At 36.1% G+C, this 19,223-nt stretch overlaps 2 protein-coding genes across 3 annotated transcripts; both read left to right on the top strand.

Moving 5' to 3' along the window:
* Positions 1 to 339: 339 nt before the first annotated feature.
* LOC134266500 (uncharacterized) lies at positions 340 to 13,757 on the top strand. 2 transcript variants are annotated; one of them, XR_009991986.1, is made up of 8 exons: positions 340 to 474; positions 5,135 to 6,255; positions 6,413 to 6,461; positions 6,632 to 6,876; positions 7,468 to 7,613; positions 7,947 to 8,098; positions 9,848 to 12,334; positions 12,365 to 13,757. XR_009991986.1 is itself a non-coding variant. In XM_062748724.1 (7 exons), the coding sequence occupies exons 1-7, from the start codon at positions 432 to 434 to the stop codon at positions 11,200 to 11,202; spliced, it is 3,111 nt and encodes a 1,036-aa protein (XP_062604708.1). In that variant the 5' UTR covers positions 340 to 431; the 3' UTR covers positions 11,203 to 13,757. The 2 variants fall into 2 exon arrangements, 1 of the variants encoding a protein (XP_062604708.1); XM_062748724.1 differs by having other exon boundaries at positions 9,848 to 13,757.
* A 458-nt stretch (positions 13,758 to 14,215) lies between these two features.
* LOC134266493 (glucose-dependent insulinotropic receptor-like) lies at positions 14,216 to 15,969 on the top strand. The gene has a single exon (XM_062748717.1). It carries the CDS (start codon positions 14,653 to 14,655, stop codon positions 15,682 to 15,684), a length of 1,032 nt encoding a protein of 343 aa, XP_062604701.1. The 5' UTR covers positions 14,216 to 14,652; the 3' UTR covers positions 15,685 to 15,969.
* The last annotated feature ends 3,254 nt before the right edge of the window (positions 15,970 to 19,223 follow it).

The following is a 19,223-nucleotide window of genomic DNA, read 5'->3' on the forward strand; positions in this document are numbered from 1 at the left end:
TGAATTTTTATCATAACTAAATAATTGAAATGATTGATCATTTGGAAGTGTACCCTACCACGCGCGGTCAGTGGACATAATTTTAATATTACGAGATTAATTTATGGGTTCACTCTAACCATGCTAAATCCCGATATTTTAGTATTGTTCTATATAAACATGATAAATACACACATTTATATCGACAAAATCAAATAAACAATTGATTACTATATAAGCCACATTGTGGGATGATTGAATTAAATATAAGAGAAAGTTCCATTTTTCTTATGATATGTGAGAAAATACTAGATCCACGCAGGTATTTTCAAACCACGTGACTACATTCAAACTTCCGGTTTTGAAAATGGCTCATAATACATGTAGGTGTCGGAAAAGAATGGGGCACTTCTGATTAATTTCTCACGATTCCAGGGAGTTTAACTCCGAGGATGGCGACATCAGAGAGTTTGGCGATCATCATTGCCTCAGATGGTACGTAATGGGAGAAAATTAGGGTAGAAATCCGTCTTCAAAATCAGGAAGATCGTGAACGGCCATTGGATTGTTTACTGTCAGGCGGATCAATTTCGAGGTCCGTGGGAGGGGTGAGGGATAAAGCCGGACTTTTATGTCGGGGATGGAATCTCTAGGCTCTCAACAGATATTCCGAGTCATTTGTTTGTAAATTTTAGTTTTTGATAAATTATTCTGAAGTTGTTTTTCACAGTTCGCTGCCACTGTGGCATGACAAGTTATGCACCAAAACATGAATCAGCTGATTTTCAGATAAATACTCACACCTCATGTGTTCCTTAAACTGATGCTGATTTCATAAGTAAGAGGTTTAATAAATTAGTGAGGTATAAAACTTTGACTCTGAAATGCAAATGGATGGTTATTTTTTGTGTCCAGGTTGAATTTTAGAACTTAATTCACAAACTTACACTAGGCCTAATATTTTAACTATTGATGTTGTAATTGATTCAGTGATAATGTATGTATAATGCTAGTAGAAGTACAAATGACAACCATTTTAATCATGAACCAACTGATAGCCTTGAATGTAGAATTCAGCTTTCAGTAACTTACTCATTGTCCATAGAATTTGTCTTAAGTCAAACTGGAATCATCGTCGCAAACCAGGGCCAAAATGTACGCTCCTTTCCCATCTGGCTGTGGTTGAACGAGGAGAGAATTCTTCGTAGCTCATTAAAATATTGACCAATGCGAGTAAAGCATAGTCGGATTATGAACTTTATCGCGACCTTTCAATATCCAATCACAGAAAAGGAAATATTTCTTGTATACTGTTGACGTCAGTTGTTGATTTCGATTGCGATGGAAACAAAACTTGCCACTGACTGAATATGACGTCACAATAGAGAGGCGTAAATATTCAAGATTACGACACTTTTTGTGATCAAGCAGCCACGGGTAGGAAAGAGCTATATATGCGGACTCCTGACCGTGGCTTGAGATGATGAACTGGAATGGGTTGTAGGAGAACTAACTGATATAGTTTGAGTCGATGTTAGCTGATTTGAAGAACAAGAGACTTCATAATCTCAGCGTGGAGGAACATTTTAGCAGAAAGACTTACCTCTGCTCATCGTGGCCTGACAAGTGCCTGATTTATTTGGGAGACTTTGCTTGATGTAAAGATGGTTTCAATAGTGATCCACCAGTTTGCAAATTTGAGGTTCATTTCTCTTCCTAATTAAAATTTTAAGAATTTAATAAAACTACCCTCAGATCTCAGCTGCAGCAGTAACGTTAAGTGAGTAAGTCAATGAATCAAGGGATTAAAACAGAGGGATTGATTTTTTGTTGCTTCACATCCCATCCAAGAATTTTTAACTCATATATAGATACCATGTATAGTGGTGAAGGATTTAAATTTTAGACCTCTATTCAGCACTCAGGGACATTGAGGTATGAGGGTTCTTTTCATGCCACGCATAACATGATGTAACAGCAAAGGAGAAAATGTATCAAGGGACTTTAATTGGTTTTAAAGGTCTCATCTGAAAGACCTGTTACTTTCACTTATAATGTCAGGTATCGTGTGAAGGAACAGTATGCCATCTGAATGTAACAATCACTGGTTCCTTGTAGTCTACTTGATATTTTTACATTTTATGACCTCTTTTGATGAAGGGAGGGTATATTGCTTTACTGATGTCGGTTGGTTAGTCTGTTTGTCTGTCAGTTCACCAACAGTTTCCATTTGACAGAGTTATGCCCCTTTAACTTGGAAAAATTCCAGTTATTTGCAGTTTCCATTTTCTTTGCATGTATATCAGAAAGGGGATTGGGGTGATAAATAAACAACTGCTCTAATTCACACTTTTAACAAACATTTGTTTATTAGTGATAGCCATGCAAATTAAGATTAAATTGGTTGAATGTTCATAAAGTTCTATAAACATTGCATGTCTTTTTTGGACATTAACTTTCGTAACATACATCAAACTTGATTATTAAATTGATAATATATACCTGTTGGAAATGATATTTGAAGACCATTTTAATTTTACTTACACAAATAAAAAAAATTTCATAATAGTAGCATTATATTGAGCTTATAGCTATGTTCTTAGAACCATTTCTCTCCTGGTCCTAATCGGATCGTAAACAAGTGGTAAGCATTTTATTTGTAAGTTAATGTGTGCCATGCAGTACGATCACTGCTATACATATCTACTCCCCTATCACTGTGTATTGAACTATTCATAGGAACCCTGGCATTACATGTACTTTCACTTTATCTTTCAGTTTCATTTTTGTTCTCAGTAATCTATTCCACCTGATAAGATTACAGGATATTCCTAAAATATTAAAGTGTTGAAAAATGAATATGTGAATAAGCACTATTGTAAAGTAGAACAACCGTATTAACACTCTCAGGATTGGTAATAATTAATAATACATGAACTAGACGTAATTCTAAGGTAAAATTAAAAAAAACAAGGTGAGCAATTAAATGATGGACTTAGTCTACCCTATACTGATAGTGACTGAAAGGTCACAACTCACAAGTGGTGTTTGGAATTATCCAAATATCCATGTCTGTGTTCTCATTTTGATTAATACATTGCAGACAAAAGCAAAAAAACAAAAAAAAAATGAAAGAAAGAAAACAAAATGTAGAACTTGCATGAACATAGAACTTTAATTTACTTGGTACTTTTATTTAGTTTTAACATCAATGTATATTGGGTGAAATGAGAAAGAGGAATATAATGACAAAATATATGCTGCCATTGGATCAAAACTGAAATCATAAGATGATTGGCATCAAGGGATGGACTTTTGAGACATTTTCCTCCTCAGAATGTTCTAAGTGCATTCTGGTTTGTACATGTAATGTCAGGCCTTCCATCTGTTCTATGGGAGTAACTGAAGCTACCATCTCTTTCACTTACAAGTAATCCCAAACCTTGGTGTATTGGTAAATTGAGACTTAATTAGAAAAAAAATTGTGTTCTCAACAGGCATATGCTATCTGAGTGTAACTTAAAAGTTTGTCAACAAATATTGAATTATCAGCAAAAAACGTAAACATGTTTAATCCAAATGTATTCAAAATCTTTCCTAGTATCTATAGGATAAAGAAACTTAGTTTTTTTTCCAGGAAATTCAGTTGTTAAAGATAATGTTTAATCTGGAGTGTTATCTTATCTGACAAGTTTATTTATTTTAGACACATTTTATAATGAAGTACATCTATTAGCTAAATTTTACTTTGTACATGTGTTGTATTGCTATTTTTTAAAGTTGCATATAACATACAGAATACCTTGATGTATATGTAACAAAATCATTGTCTGGTTGGGCAATTTATTCCCCATAAGCTACTGTAAATATGCTATTTTATGCTGATATATGTTAGAGTGGATTTGACAGACAAACATATGAAATACAGTCAACATGGTCAAAATTCTTATCTTAAATCCAGTGGGACTAAGGAAAAACTAAGAGATATCAAATTATATAAGATATCCATGCAGTGTAAAAACACTTAAATAATGAATGGTTTGGACCTCCAAGTCACTTCTGCATATCCATCATGTCCATGGTATTTGAGATATATCAGTGTTTGAAATACCACAGTTATACTGTGCAAGACACAGATACAAAATACAGGACGAGACGACTGGGGGTCATATATTAACCTCAGATGAAGCTGCTCATTGGGAGATGTACACATGTCAGAGTTTGTTTTACGTATTGCAGTCTTCCTCGGTGTTACAGGAAAAACAAGGGAAGGAATTGAATACTCGCTGTACCATGAACCTATTCAGACAAAGTGTCTGTTACAAGGAAAAAAGTTTGCTGATATCTAAACAGATGTTGTCAATTTAAATTGAATCAATCAGAAGGATATTTATATAAAGAATTATGTTACAGTGATCAATGGTGATCATGTTTATTCTGTTTTATGACATTTTATATACAGCTTGTACATTAGGATCATTGATAGAGGATACAGGATGAGGCTCTATAGGTCAAGTGTTGAATTCAGTAGACAATCCCTTAATTCTGAGAAAATGTCAGACTTTCTTTTTCTTTTGAATGTAATTAAATTTTTTTATTATCAATGTTCATAAACATATATCTGTAATATAAAGCTATTATCAAATACATTTTTACTATGAATGAACATTCACTTTATTCAATGGCTTGGAGGTTAAGTCAAAATGTTTGGGTTTCAACTAATGAGGATGCCCATGGGTATAGGACAGTGGGATTTACAGGGGATTATATCTGATGTGTCTCATTGACTGTCATTGGTTTCTGAGTTAGGATGAGTGTGTAGCTAGATAAAGTCTGTGAATCAAGGCATTTTCCTTGTGACAGGTGCTGAACCACTTAGCATCACTTAATTCCACTACTGTGATAATAGCGTTATAAAACGATATCCTCAAAAGTTCACATAACATTAACAAACCCTTATCAGCATACAAATACCATACTTCTGAAACTTGTGAATATAGTCAATCAAAGAATGAGCAAAAATATGAATATATATGTATGGGCTCTACATGTGTGACTGTGATTGTATGTTACTAAGCAATACAGGCTCTACATTGTAATACTATTGTACATTATTTAGCAGTAGCTGATATACATTTATTGTTGTGTTTTGCAGATGAGAGCGACAGTGACGTGGAAATTCTAAGGGAAGAAAAGAACGAAGACCTGGACGTGATCATTGTCGCTGAAACAACAGTGAAGCCAGTGCCAAGATTAGGGATGGGAACCAGTGGATTGGAACCAGTCAAGACTGGTCAGTCCTGTGAGGGCCTGCGGCCAGAGGTTCCGGTTGACCTGTCACTGGACGAGTGTACGAATGACGACGGCCTTCCCACAGTCACCACTCCTCTAGATCTGTCCTCCAAAAAGTGTTCTGGAGACGACTCCGACCTAGATCTGGACTCCAGCAGTTCCTTCCTCGCGGAGCAGACTGCTAGTACACTATCAGACTTCCTGAAAGAGTCGTTCCCCCCTAACGTCAAAATACTGCCCAAATCTGACAATGATTGTGCACAAGCTAACTGTGATAATTCTGATCCTAAAGCCCTGGATGATCACATGGACGCGTATCCTAAGAAGGTGGATCTGTTTGACAGCTCTCTCCTGCCTGGTTCTGGTCTCCCCTCTGCAGATCTTACTGGTTCAGGTCTCCCCTCCGCGGATCTGACGGTCACGGGGCACCTGCCTGCTGTCATTCCCCCTAACACCAGTGTTGGTGACATCCCGGTGTCTTTCTCTGATAACATTAGAAAACACTCCAGCAAACGTGCATCTTCATCCTCAGATGAAGCCAGCACACTAAAGAAAATGAAAAAGGAGGAAGAGCTGTTCAACAGCGACGCATGGAAATCACTAGATCTGGACTTCCTGTCAGAGTCAAGTACTAGTACCTACCAACATACCAGCAGTTGTGATACCAAGAGTCCACCCGTGTCTGTGGCAGCCCCAGGCAGTGCTGTCCTTGGAAGATCGTACAGTGTGTCCTCCGAGACATTCACCAAGCACCTGCCTCCCAAAAAACAGAGCTGTTTCCGTCAGGCGAGTGACCCGGGGTTCAGTCCCGTGGCCCGACCCCCCTCCCCCCAGCCTTCCTGCAGCAGCTGGGGGTCGGAGAAGTGTACCAGCTGTAATATCTCCCTCCTGGGGTTCAGAATCTCTCGCTGTATACAGGGACACCCCACCTGTGCCTTCTGTTTAGAGGAACAGGTCAAACTAGTCCTCACAGGCAAAACCAAGGTATAATATCTCAGTCTGTTGATCAGTCTTTTCTGTTGAAAATTTTATATTTCATATCCACTGAAGGTTGAGGTTGATTTGCTAATGTACAACTACAATCTGAATCGTGGCCACAGGATGTTGCATAAACTATTTAATAAAAACAATTTTCTTGTAGAAGTCACTTCTGTGTGTACTTGGAGGTTGTGACAGTTATTATCCTATGAGTAAGTACTAAATACTGTCCTATGAGTAAGTACTGACTACAGTCCTATGCTTTAACAATATTATGAATTTTTGTGATGCCTTGAAACCCGACAAAACATACACAAAGTGTTGAAAAGAATGCAACATACTACTAAGAGGTGTTCTGAAACCAGTGCCATTTAATTTGTAGGCGAGTTAAAGCAATCTCTACCCAGCATGGTTGTGGAGATTTTGGAGACCAAACTGGACGATGACTACATTGAATACATCGCTAACATGATGGCCAAGAAAACATCGGACGAGGCTGAGGAAGAAGAACCAGATGGCAGCACCAGTCAGTGGGAGGAGAGGTCAGAGGTCAAAGAGGGGGAGGAGGAACGACCCAGGAACCCTGAGGACTGGCCCGCCCACTGGGAATACATGGATCTACGACAGGTGAGTGGTACAAACAATCTACGACAGGTGAGCAGGAGGGTGTACTTTATAAGTGGTAATTTAGAGAGGATTAAATTTTGGCATTATTAGCGAGAGTGATCACTAAAATTGAATATTGCTAAAATTTATGTTATGAGCATTTTAAATTGGTAAAATTACTTTTCGTTACAAAAAAGAATCCCAATTTTTAAGGAGAAATTGCTTAATTTGCTTCTCGCTAAAATTTCCACTTATACAGTACATTATTGATTACTAAAAATTTTCATTATCATCAGTCACTACAAGAAGGGATGAAATGATGATGAAGATAAATTGTTGATAATTACTTAGGTGTCCTCTATTATGAAAGATGAAATGAATTAGAAGAAATAAATTCTAAAATTTTATATTTCCCAGTTTGGATGAAATTTGTAGTACCCCTATTTACCAGGACGAGGAATACCGATATTTACCACAGGTAATTCCCACCTCCGGTATTTCCCGGTATTTCCTGGCCAACCCTGCAGACTCACGCGTAAAAGATGTCATCACTAATAAGTGATTTCTGTATTATTGGTTGTTTACATGTTATCTATGGTTTTATGTTGACAGGGTCATGTAATGGTGGACCTAGTGCCTGACTCCCCAGAATACATAGAAGTCTGCTCCAAGTTTTACGAGACACTGCAGTTTCCTCAGGCAGACATCGTCAAGATCAGTCGCATTCAGAATCCGATTCTGTGGAAATACTTCACTGTGTGAGTAAAAAATAGGAGAGCATATGAACTGTTAACTGGCACAGTTATTAAACAACATGTAGACAAATATTCAAATACATCATATATACATGTAGGATGCATATAATGTTCCACAAGTATACCAGAGTGTTCTGAAAAGTACCACAATTATTTACAATGTTTATCGTAAAGCATTACAAATACATGTATGTACATACACGGTAAGCCACTACAAATATTTACTTCATGTTTAGAACATAGAAAGTTTTACCAAAGGCTGATGTTTGATATTCAATGTTTGTACATCATTAGATAACAGATTTATCCTGACAACAATTTTTTTTTTACCAACAGGAAGAGGACGGAGATGATTCACGAGAACGACGGCCTGGCGGTGGCGGAGAAGCACCTGTTTCACGGCACTGACGCTACCGTCCTTAGTGCTATCTGTAAGAAGGGATTTGATTGGAGGATGTGTGGCAAGAATGGGACGGTGTATGGCTATGGTAATATATTTGATATTTTATTGAAAAAAATATCAATGTAGTCCAAATGGAATAATGTAATCGAAGATTTGTTTGAAAACTACTTATTTAGTAAAATATACGTTTCTTTCGTGTTACTGAGTTCCCCTATATAAACCATTGAATTTAGGTCAGAATCAAAGAACTGTAACTTCCAATACATTTTTAACAGGACTATAATTCACACTGAACTAAATGTAGAAATATTTCATCTTTCTGTTTCAAAAATGAAATCGGTGGGAAAAACACTTTTGAATCAGTTTTCTGGCAAAATATATAGATGTTTTTATGAAATTTTGCTGTGCAAGATTTATCTCCCGTGGCATTGGTAAATCTGCTACACACCTTACTATCGGAATCCTAGTGAAATATTTAGAATTGACACACTAAAGAAAATTATTAAACAAAAAATTACTACTTTATTTTCAAAATAGAACTCATTAACGCCTTCAAACGTAATATTTGGATAAAAATGGGCTGTATTATTCAGGTTGAATCCACGTTTCCATTGATGTATCTGTGACATCATATACCTGACTAAAACTGTGTCACAATCAAATAGTTACAAGACTTCCAGAAAAGTTTGTAAATTCCTTGCGTAAAAGTGCAAAGAAAGATAATTAAAAATAAGTAATTTTTCCTTTTCTGTTCAATTACTCTACACAATGCATCATCCAAAATGTTTAATAATGTTTTTTTATATCTTATACATGTTTTTAATACTAGGATATACGCAAAAATAATTAATTTTTATAGTGTTTATATTGAACATTTCTTATGTAGTTGGGATGTGAACGTTTTTTTCTTCTGATTATCAAGGCATCGTGAATATTTTAGATTTACGCAAAATTTAATTTAACGAAGTTGAGATGTTCACTTCGCGATATTTGTAAAATCTTTAATATATTTATCTATGCAGTCAAATAAAAATAAACAAGCAGCGTTACGATTAAAAATATAAAAGAAAAAACCCTGAAAAATAAGTTACTGTACAATAATATTTATTACGGAAGATTACTGCTGAACTCCCCACTTCAGTTTGACACTAAAACGGAAGATGGTTCAGTGAAACGTTTCTGTTTTTTTTAATTTTAATTATTTTTTTTTATAATTTGGAGATCGAAATAATAACATACTTAGGTTTAATATGGCATTAAAATATGTGGCTATGTTGGCCAATTCTAAAATGTTTTTATATTCATGAAACCAGTTTTTGAAAAAAATGCTGCCATGATGTGGCCTTTGCTATAAATAATATTGATTGACACATCTAGCTTTTGAGTATCTGTTACATATAAAACAAATTAAAAACGTAGTATTTTTTATACCCTAATGTTGACCTTTTTGCACTTTAAATTAGGAATTTACCAAAAATAGGACTAGAGGACCACTAAATTTTTTTTTTTATGTTGTCATGTGTAAACACTTGCTTTAAGAAGTCTACATGCAAAAAATAATGAAAATCCATGACATGCCATGTGTCACCTATTGCCTGGTTTTTCGGTGGACTACCTCTTAAATTATCATTTATTTGTCGCCATAATTGAACTCGCCTTCATTATTACTTTCACATAAGGATTTTAAGAACTGAAATATGTGACAATTGGTTTCCCAAAACCTTTTTTGATTTACTTGAAGCTAAAATGATCTTCTCTGATCAAAAGAAATTTTGATGTATGATAAAGTCTGGTTAAGTCCTTTGTGTACATCTGTTACATGATTTTATTGTAGGATCTTATTTTGCCACCCACTCCTCCTACTCACACCAGTACACAGAGAAAGGCGATCGCCGCCGGCCAAACTTAAAGCGGGCCCTATACCAGAGGAGCACGCTCCCATTCCAGCACTTCACCAACCCAGTCCGCATGGGTCCGTTAACCTTCGATCCGTCTCAGATTATGGTCACCTCCTCCATTTTCTCGCCTCGTCGAGTGTACACCTCTACAGCTCTGTCCAATCCTGCCTCAGCCTCCAGTAATGGGAACGACGACAATAACTCCACCTCTAGTAACTTCCCTGGATCATCTAGGACGTTCGTCCTGCAGTACAACTCGGGGTCAGGGGCTGGTGATTCAGCCTCCAGCAGTTCTTCAGGTCTTGGACAAAATGGAGTCCAGTCCCAGAGAAACTGGGGCTTTGGCAGACATCGAGTACTTAGTTCATCATCTTCGACAAGTCGGGATGCCACATCCAATCCAAGTCCTTCTAGCAGTAACATTCAAACCACAATACGGTTTCAAAGTTCTTCTGTATACCCGCCTGCCACACCATTCACTTCTCTGACTGATCAGAACTCATCCTTTGGTGCTCAGAATGTTATGACCAATCAGAATTCATCTCTTAATGCCACACAGAATATAGCCAATCAGATGTGTTCAAACAGCTCTTTACAGGACCAGACAATATCACCTTCTGATGGGACTTCCTCTACTGTACAGAATCCACCCAACACAATGATACAGAGCTCTCTAGTGAATCTAGCTTCCTCTCAGCCTTCGAATCACGACTCGTCACAGCCACTTAATCCTGGCCCCAGCCAGCCACTCAATCCTGGCCCCACCCAGTCACTGAGTCTGGGTTCCTGTCAGTCGCTGAATCTGGGCCCCTCACAACTTTCAAATCCTGGCCCTTCGCACATGCTAAATCCTAACTCCTCCCAGTCACTAAATCTAGGCCCCTCTCAGTCATTGAATCCTGGTCCCTCCCAATCCCTGAATCCTGGACAGTCTCCACAGGATGCTTCCTCTTTGTTTGGGATACTGGACCAGATAAACATTCAAGCTGGGGGCCAGTTCCAGAGACTTCAGGCACTGCAAAAGAAGCTCCGGTCTCAGAGTGTTTACCAGCCACCCGAGGAGGCGGCGGAGAAGACTCTTCATAAAATGTTCATGGCGAAGGTTCTGGTCGGGAGGTTTACCGGGGGAAGCAGTACGTACAGGAAGCCTCCGCCGTTAGACCCCGTCAACGATCCGTACGGGAAATGTTACGACTCCTGCGTAGACAATATTCATAATCCTAAAGTATTCGTCATCTTCGACAGCAGTCAGGCCTATCCCGACTACCTCATAGAATACAATTACAATTAAAAGAGACTTAAAAGTGACTTAAAATGGAAGTTCGAGGGATATTTATGTGTCAAATAGACCAATGCCATAATTGAACACAAATTACGAAACTGATTGGAGTGTTGCGTTGCTGGAGCTGCAATTATAAAGATATTTTAAACAATGCAATGAGGGGAAAAAAATGTACTGATTTGATTGTTAGTCTCCATTTAGTGCTTTGTGAATTTATATGCAAATCATAGTGTTAATTGTTTTATCTTACTACAAAAGTGTGTGTGATTTATTAGTTAAACAAAAGTAAAGACGTAGCATGCATTTCTTCATGAGTTGGGGGATATTGTATTCCGGACTATGGTTGTTATCTCCCCCTTAATTTTGTGATTTGACACCTGATGTATTGTGTGTATGTTTGTTTGTATGTGTGTATGGGTGGTTGTGAATGTTTGTGTTTGTGCTTTCCAGAGTTCACTTGTTGTATGTTAATGTATTTTACCAATTTTTTGAAAATAATGTCTTATGTAGATCAGGAAAAATAAGTGTTGTATGTCATTTTATAATATTTTGAATTAGACTGTGGCGTTTTGTTTTTTGAGACTGAGTGCCAGTATCAATATCTGGAGTTTCATTTTTGTTGACAATCTTCCTTCTTGTTTACTGCAGACTTTTTCATTATTTATCTACCTGAAAAACTTATGTGTGTGTACATTATTGAGCTAGTAATAGCATATTTATCTTATTAATCTGTGCTTAAATTTAGATGTTAATAAAATTAAAAATGAGTGAAAAACCTGCCAGAGTGAGGCATTATGACAGTTCGAGGAGTGTCTGTGTAAATATGAAGGAGAACCTGTTGTTATGAGGCCCTGAGTGCTGGAGAGTTTAATTTTCCTCACACGCCGAGTAAGCATTGTTGACAAGTGAGTGAGTTACGGTCCCAATATATATATATACGATATGGTTTGGGGATTCTTATTTGTTAGAAATCTTGCTATAAAAAGTAAATTTATTAATATTCCTTGAATCAGTCTTCAAAGAAAATATCTATAATTATTTAGATGGAACTTACAATATGATGTACATGAGTGTATAGTGTATGAGAGAGTTTGAAGTTGTCAATTCTCATCCAGACCCAGAAGTTATTGACAGTAAGCATGTAATAGAAATATCAAGGTCTCACCTTTAGCATACACATATAATGACCCGCTTTTCCATTGTCTACAGTTAAGTCCATCATGTACATGTACAATTATCTAATGATCCCTGCTCGGGAGGGGTACCAGTTTAGATATAAATCGGAAATCCCCAGCCCTATCATTTGTTTTATTATTTTTTTTTTTTGAGAAGAGATTTTTTTTTAGCTGGGGCATTTATAGAAGTAACCGAGTTATGCCTAACTTATATAACATTAATAAAGTTAATGAATTTTTTTTTTATTCTATATGAATACTTGGGGAAGGGTGGGGGGGTTACACTATAATGTTTATGGAAAGATTCTACATTCCAGATCTTTTTGTGATTTACTTTATATAATGAAGAAATTTATTTAATTATGCTTGCAGATCTTTCCTGGTATTAGTTAAAGCTTGTAAAGTTTTGAAATTTGTATTGTTTTCATTGTTTGCAAGACCTATGAGAAATATTGAATACTTTGTATTTTGAAAAAAAAATTGTGATGTGATATACATGTAATGGCTGTTTATGTACATAACTTACCCACTTACTTGACCTATTGACCTAATTAATGCTAAATAAGTGTTTGATTAGTAATTCTTGTATTAGATGTAAGCTAATGAAGAGTATTTATGTCTTTAAATGTCATTTTTAATTCTGTATGAAAAGGAACCTGCACTGAATAACTTAAGCAGTATTTGATGTTAAGCTGCTGTAATTTCAGGGTTGGTATAAATATACACCCATTATGATACAAACACTGTGAAGTTAAACCCCATCATGTTTTGATCTGTGCATGTAAAATTACCTTCATGACAACGTTTTTACTAAGATGTATTTCCATTTAATGTGCTTAAATAGAAATATTGTAAGTTAAAATTTTCTGTCAAACTCCATTCAACTACAAAATTGTTTTGTTAAAAATTTAAGGAAAAGAAGTGATTTCATCATTTAGGAGTCAGAAAATGTCAATTTGGAGATGTGACTAATGTTATCAAATATTTTGTCAATGTTCTCCTTAGAAACGAGTCCAGACTTATTCAACACAATGAGGTGCTTTTACTAATGCTGCAATATATAATTACTGATACTTTGATTAGTGTTTAAGATTGAGGTGAATTTGGCAGGTGTGCCATGTATACCTGTATAAGAAAATTATGGTGTATGTTTACACGTACAGGTTGTTTTTGTGGATTTTTTTGTTTACTAACACTGATTTGTACTTGGCGCATACGTACAACCATTCTGTACAGAATGAACATGTCCCAGATTGGAAAGTGTGACCAACAATTAAACATTCAGTGAACATCTCTGATATTCCTGTTTTATTTTGGAGAATGTGCTTGTATATGTATTTAGCATTTTGTCATTTGTTAGTTGATACTTAAGTAAAATATTACAACAGATGCCTGTTTGAAGTTGTAATTACTTTTAACAGCATAGGACTTTCCATCGACAAGTAGTGGCCTCTAGATATGGGTGAAAAATTCTCGAGAAGGGAGTTGAACAACATAGAAACAAACACTAAATCTTGCCAAAAAGAGGTCTAACAGGGACCGTATACTCCATTTATTACTGTTGCATAGTTTCAAGTAGCAATGCTACTTTTCCTTCTTATAAATACCGGTACAGATCAGTAGAGCTGCAGTCTCGTCAGAGACATTTGGTTAAATGTTACCTCTGATTTCTATTGCATCAACATCAGGCAAAATATGTTACTAAATAAATAAAGTATAAATGTTGGAAATTAGGTTAGAGCATGTGTATTCTGTAGAACATGTTAATTAAATTGACTGTACCAGACATTGATTTCAAGAGATGAAAGTATTCAATGCGAGTCTCGTAGATAAGAGAGCTTTTGGGAGCGCACGGTACAACGCAATTTTATATTTCTTATGAACATTAATTTACAGCACGTGCCTGTGCAGCGTTAATCGTATATCTAATTTGGAGATAATACCATCGGAACACAGACGACACGAGAAATGGTTTCTTAAACTATTTATTGGGTCTAGTTGCCTGAAGAGGATGGATGTTATTAACTTTTCAATTAAGTAAACAGATGATCAATACGTGTAGACATGAACTTTTAACTTGTTCTGTAACGGTCCCTCCTCTGCGGCTCAAATAAACCTACTTGTGTTGACCCGTCAGCATCTTCACGTTTTTTAGATCGTGCTTGGTTACGTTTCAAGTACGCATGTGTGAAAATTGACGCTGTTGGACTGTCACCCTGTCAGTGTCATAAGGTTCAATACCAGTAACTGTCAACTGCAGAATGAGAATCCTGCTTTTGCTCCGATGTATTTAAAATTCAATATCAAGTCACCTGGAGGCATTCGAACAATAAACATGGAAAGAGTAAACTTGACTTTGGATTCAAATTCAAACTTCAGCTATTGCCCCAACGTTACCGCGGGTGTTGACCGCATTTCTGAAGTGTTTGCGGTGGCTTCTACTGTTTATTTAGCAGTTCTTTCCCTGGGAATCACATTTGGAAATGCACTTACGGTGTTAGCTCTCTGGAACAACAGTCTGATTTACAAAGAGACCTACTATTCAATCCTGTCTCTGGCCGTGTCCGACTTTCTCATCGGCGTGGTAACCATACCCTCCTACATTGCCTGGTTGTACTGCAGTCTAGAAGACCTCAGCAATGACCTATGTTTGGCCATAATTGCGAGCTCTTTATTTCTGACTGTGGCTTCCATCCTTAATCTTCTGTTAGTTGGGACTGAGCGCTTCATGGCTGTGTGTTTTCCCATGATGCACTTGAAAATTCGCGCCCAGAGAGCCACGTTTCTGGTATGTATCTGCTCCGTTTGGGTGTGCAGCCTTATTGCGACCTTACTCTCCATGTTGGCGGCTGATCCAGATTTTGAAACTTGCGCGTATTATGATATATTTGACGAAACATTCCTTGTGACTACTATAGCGTCTGGAGTCTTTCTACCTCTGATTCTATTGTTAGTGATGTACGCTTGTATCCACTGCAAAATACAGACGCACTACAGGTTTGTTTCAAGGTCATCTAAGAAATCCAGGAGCTCAAGCGTGCAGTCCTTGGAAGTGGCGCGGATCAAAGCGTCCTTCAAATCCTCCAAGACGATGGCCCTGGTGGTGGCGTGTTTCGCCCTTTGTTGGGGGCCGCTGTTTATCACGATGTTGTTGAGGAGTGTGTGTCAGTGGTGCCGCCTCCCGTGGGTCGCTAACGAGGTGATCCTCCTCCTGGGATTCACGAACTCCTTCCTGAACCCCATCATCTACTCCCTCCGACATAAGACGGCCAGGACCTACGTCAACAGAATCCTGTACACCCCCTGTCACTTCTGAGACTCGAACACAAAACTTTTCAATTTTGTTGTCTATCAGTCACTGTTTTGTCTCCTGAGATTGTTGTTCCTTAATTGGATGTGAGAATGGTAATAACAAGTAGCAGTACTGAGGCATTCATTAGTTTTCCTATAAGACTGACAATTTCTAGGAATACTGAGAACCTTGGAATTACAAATCTGTTACAATAAGTTTCTACTGTATGGAGATAACTTTTGCATTGTCTGGAGAATATACTTGACTTCTGTAACATTGTTTTAATCATTAAAAATTTATTTGAGACATGATTTATCTCAATTGCTCACCAAGTAAATCACGCTGAAAATGGATTCCCGACAGTGCTCCTGGTAAAATCTCACTCGTCTACGTAACTATAATTTTGTTTCAACTATCTTTTTTTTTAATTCTTATATTTCGTCGTATTCTTTGAAACACAATCTTTGTTTTGTTAATAGAGAAATATCGATATCAATAATATATTACCCTTGATTGCATTTGTGATGCAACACTGTAACATGTTCGTATTTACCGATAGATATTTACATCCACTGAATATATTTCCTTTATTTCTCATAATGACCATTGACGTTAATTAAATCAGTGCATAAGCGACACTAAGCAAGCTACGTGCACAGATTTCTTAACAATGGCTGTTCCATCAGTTATGCATACAATGAGATATTCATATATAATACAATATTTAATATATTGAATTTTACTTTGAATGGGTTTTTTTCATACAGATTTATAGATTTAAACAATAAAATTTCTTTATGTGTTTGTTAGTACGGGTATTAACTTCGCAGCTATTGTATAGAGAAAAAAAATCTATATGACGCGCTTACGCGGGTGACGTATCTGCAACAGCTGCGACATTAATTCCCGTACAACCAATTGCAAAGAAAGCATTTTATTATTTTAATGAACTGTATTGTGTACAGTGTGTGTAATGATTTAATTGGAATTAACCAGAAAAAAAAGCCATTGTTAGCTGAAAGTTGATGCATACAGATCATTTATGTCATCTTGATTTTACTGCAGAGATGAGAGATGTAGGCCTACTATAAAATAAGCACCACAAGTGTTCGACTGGTTACGACTTCATACTGCTTATAATTTACTAAGATTCCAAAATTTTCTATCGCCTTTTAAAGAGAAGTGCTAACATTTTGCCTCTAAATTCAATTCCAGAGGTAAAACAATTCATGATTAAATGCGTTCTTTTTATTCTGAGTCGGGAAAGTTTGAGTGAATTGCTTATTAATTTAGACTGGCACATTGGTCTGTAAATTGCTCTTTCATCGATTATATTCCCTGATGCAGAAAATTTTGGTTACATGCTGAATTTTTATCACTTTGTTTATCGGCAGTGGTTATTTCCGGTTCAATTCTATATTATTATTTTTTTTAATTCAACTCTGGTTGGTATATAAATAGAAATTTAACTTCAGAGTTCAGAATAGATATCTGTTGATATGATCATCGCGTAGGATAGGAAAAACAAAAAAAAAACAGGCAAATTCAAAGAATTGTGGTCCCCCGCTTTCGGTATCTTTGTGGGAAATTTTTAATAAGCAAATTTTTAGGGTCAAGGTCAATAGGTCAAATTTTTTGGTATCCCATAAAGAAAGGTCTTGCCATAAAGAATACATATATTTAAAATATGAAAGTCCTAGATTCTACCGTTCAAAAGTTGTGACCAAGGTTAACATTTTTAAAAAGAAATTGAAAAACTCCAAGGTCAAGGTCAAAGTTTTTAATAAAAGTTCTTGGCATGCAATGAAAGGTCATCTCACAAGGATTACATACGTGAAGTACGAAAGCCCTAGCCCTTACCGTTTAAAAGTTATGGTCAAGGTTAAAGTTTTTTCAGAAGTACGTAAATCTCCAATTGGCTTTGTCAATAATCCAAAGGTCAAAGTTTTTGGTGATGCAATTTACAGATGAGGTGTTTCTTAATACCAAAAGAATAATTGTGTGACACACACAAAGTCCTTGTATCTACCGTTCAAAAGTTGTGATAAAATGTGTGTTATTATTTTTAAAAAGTAGTTAAAACATAAAACAAAAAAAAAGGTCAAATTTTAAAAGGTCAAAGTTCATTATAATTATCCAATAAAGGTTATCTTACAAGAATAACATATGTGAAGTATAAAAGCCGTATATAGCATGTGTATTATTATCATGATTATATAAAGTAATTGAATGTAATTGAAAAAGTAATTGATATAGTGTAATTTTAAATTACAATTACAAGTAATTGAAAAAATTTCAAGGTCAAGGTCAAAAGGTCAAATGTAATTAATTGGTATTCAATTACTTGAAAGGTCTTGTTATAAAGAATAAATATGTGAAATATGAAAGTCCTAGTACCTACCAATTCAAAAGTTGTGGCGAAAGTAAAAGTGTGTGGATTTTTTTAGAAAAAAAAAGTAGTTGAAACTCCAAGGTCAAGAGGTCAAATTTGATTTTACTGCAGAGATGAGAAAGGTCTTATCACAAGGAATACACATATGAAATATGAAAATCATAGCATTTTCCACTAAATCAAAAGTTATGGGCAAGGTTAAAGTTTTTGTGACTGGCACATTGGTCTGTAAATTGCTCTTTCATCGATTATATTCCCTGATGCAGAAAATTTTGGTTACATGCTGAATTTTTATCACTTTGTTTATCGGCAGTGGTTACGGTTCAATTCTATATTATTATTTTTTTTAATTCCCTGGTTGGTATATAAATAGAAATTTAACTTCAGAGTTCAGAATAGATATCTGTTGATATGATCATCGCGTAGGATAGGAAAAACAAAAAAAAAGAGAGAGAGAGAGGGAGAGAGAGAAAGCTGAGAGTGTCGTCATTAGTTAAATAAGTATATTGGATAAAGTATAAAGCAGCAAAGATTAATTAATACATGCAGCAACACAGGCAATGCTGTTTTCTTCTGGTGAAGATGTTGCCACAAGATGGTAAATAGAATTGCTCATTCGTTATTTTTCTATGCTCTGATTTTTTATCAATTCACTCATTCATTCAAAACTAATTTTAAGAAAATTCATGCAAGGTGCCCGATAACCACGCTTATGATTGAGACTTAATGGTTTCTGTACAGTAAGAATCGCACTAAGGGAGCTTATTATGTATACTTATTTAACCAAAATCAATGATCATCTTCTATTGTGCAATTTAAAAGTACACAGCCTAATCAAACTACATTGAACGATTTTTTCCCGATAAACAGCCATTAATTGAACACACACATTTTGAGCAATTCAAACACGGACCTTTGAACACGTCAGAGTGGGATCAGGTGCCATGAAGACATAAGCGCCCCATGCCGACCGGTCACACTCACAGTGTACGTGCTCTTTGTCATAAATCCGTAATCATTTCAGTATGGGAAAATGGTCAAAAATTACAAAATAGTTTAATCAGTCAAAATATTGTAGATCTATACTGTTGAAACATCAACTTGTTTGTCAGTAATCTGACCCTAGAAAATTTTCACGAACATAATTTAACTAAATGAAATATGTTCAAAT

Source organism: Saccostrea cucullata, unplaced genomic scaffold, assembly GCF_032062105.1.
Source record: "Saccostrea cucullata isolate Sc308-1 unplaced genomic scaffold, CSIRO_AGI_Scuc_v1 ctg1349, whole genome shotgun sequence".
In the NCBI taxonomy this organism is placed as follows: Eukaryota; Metazoa; Mollusca; class Bivalvia; order Ostreida; family Ostreidae; genus Saccostrea; species Saccostrea cuccullata.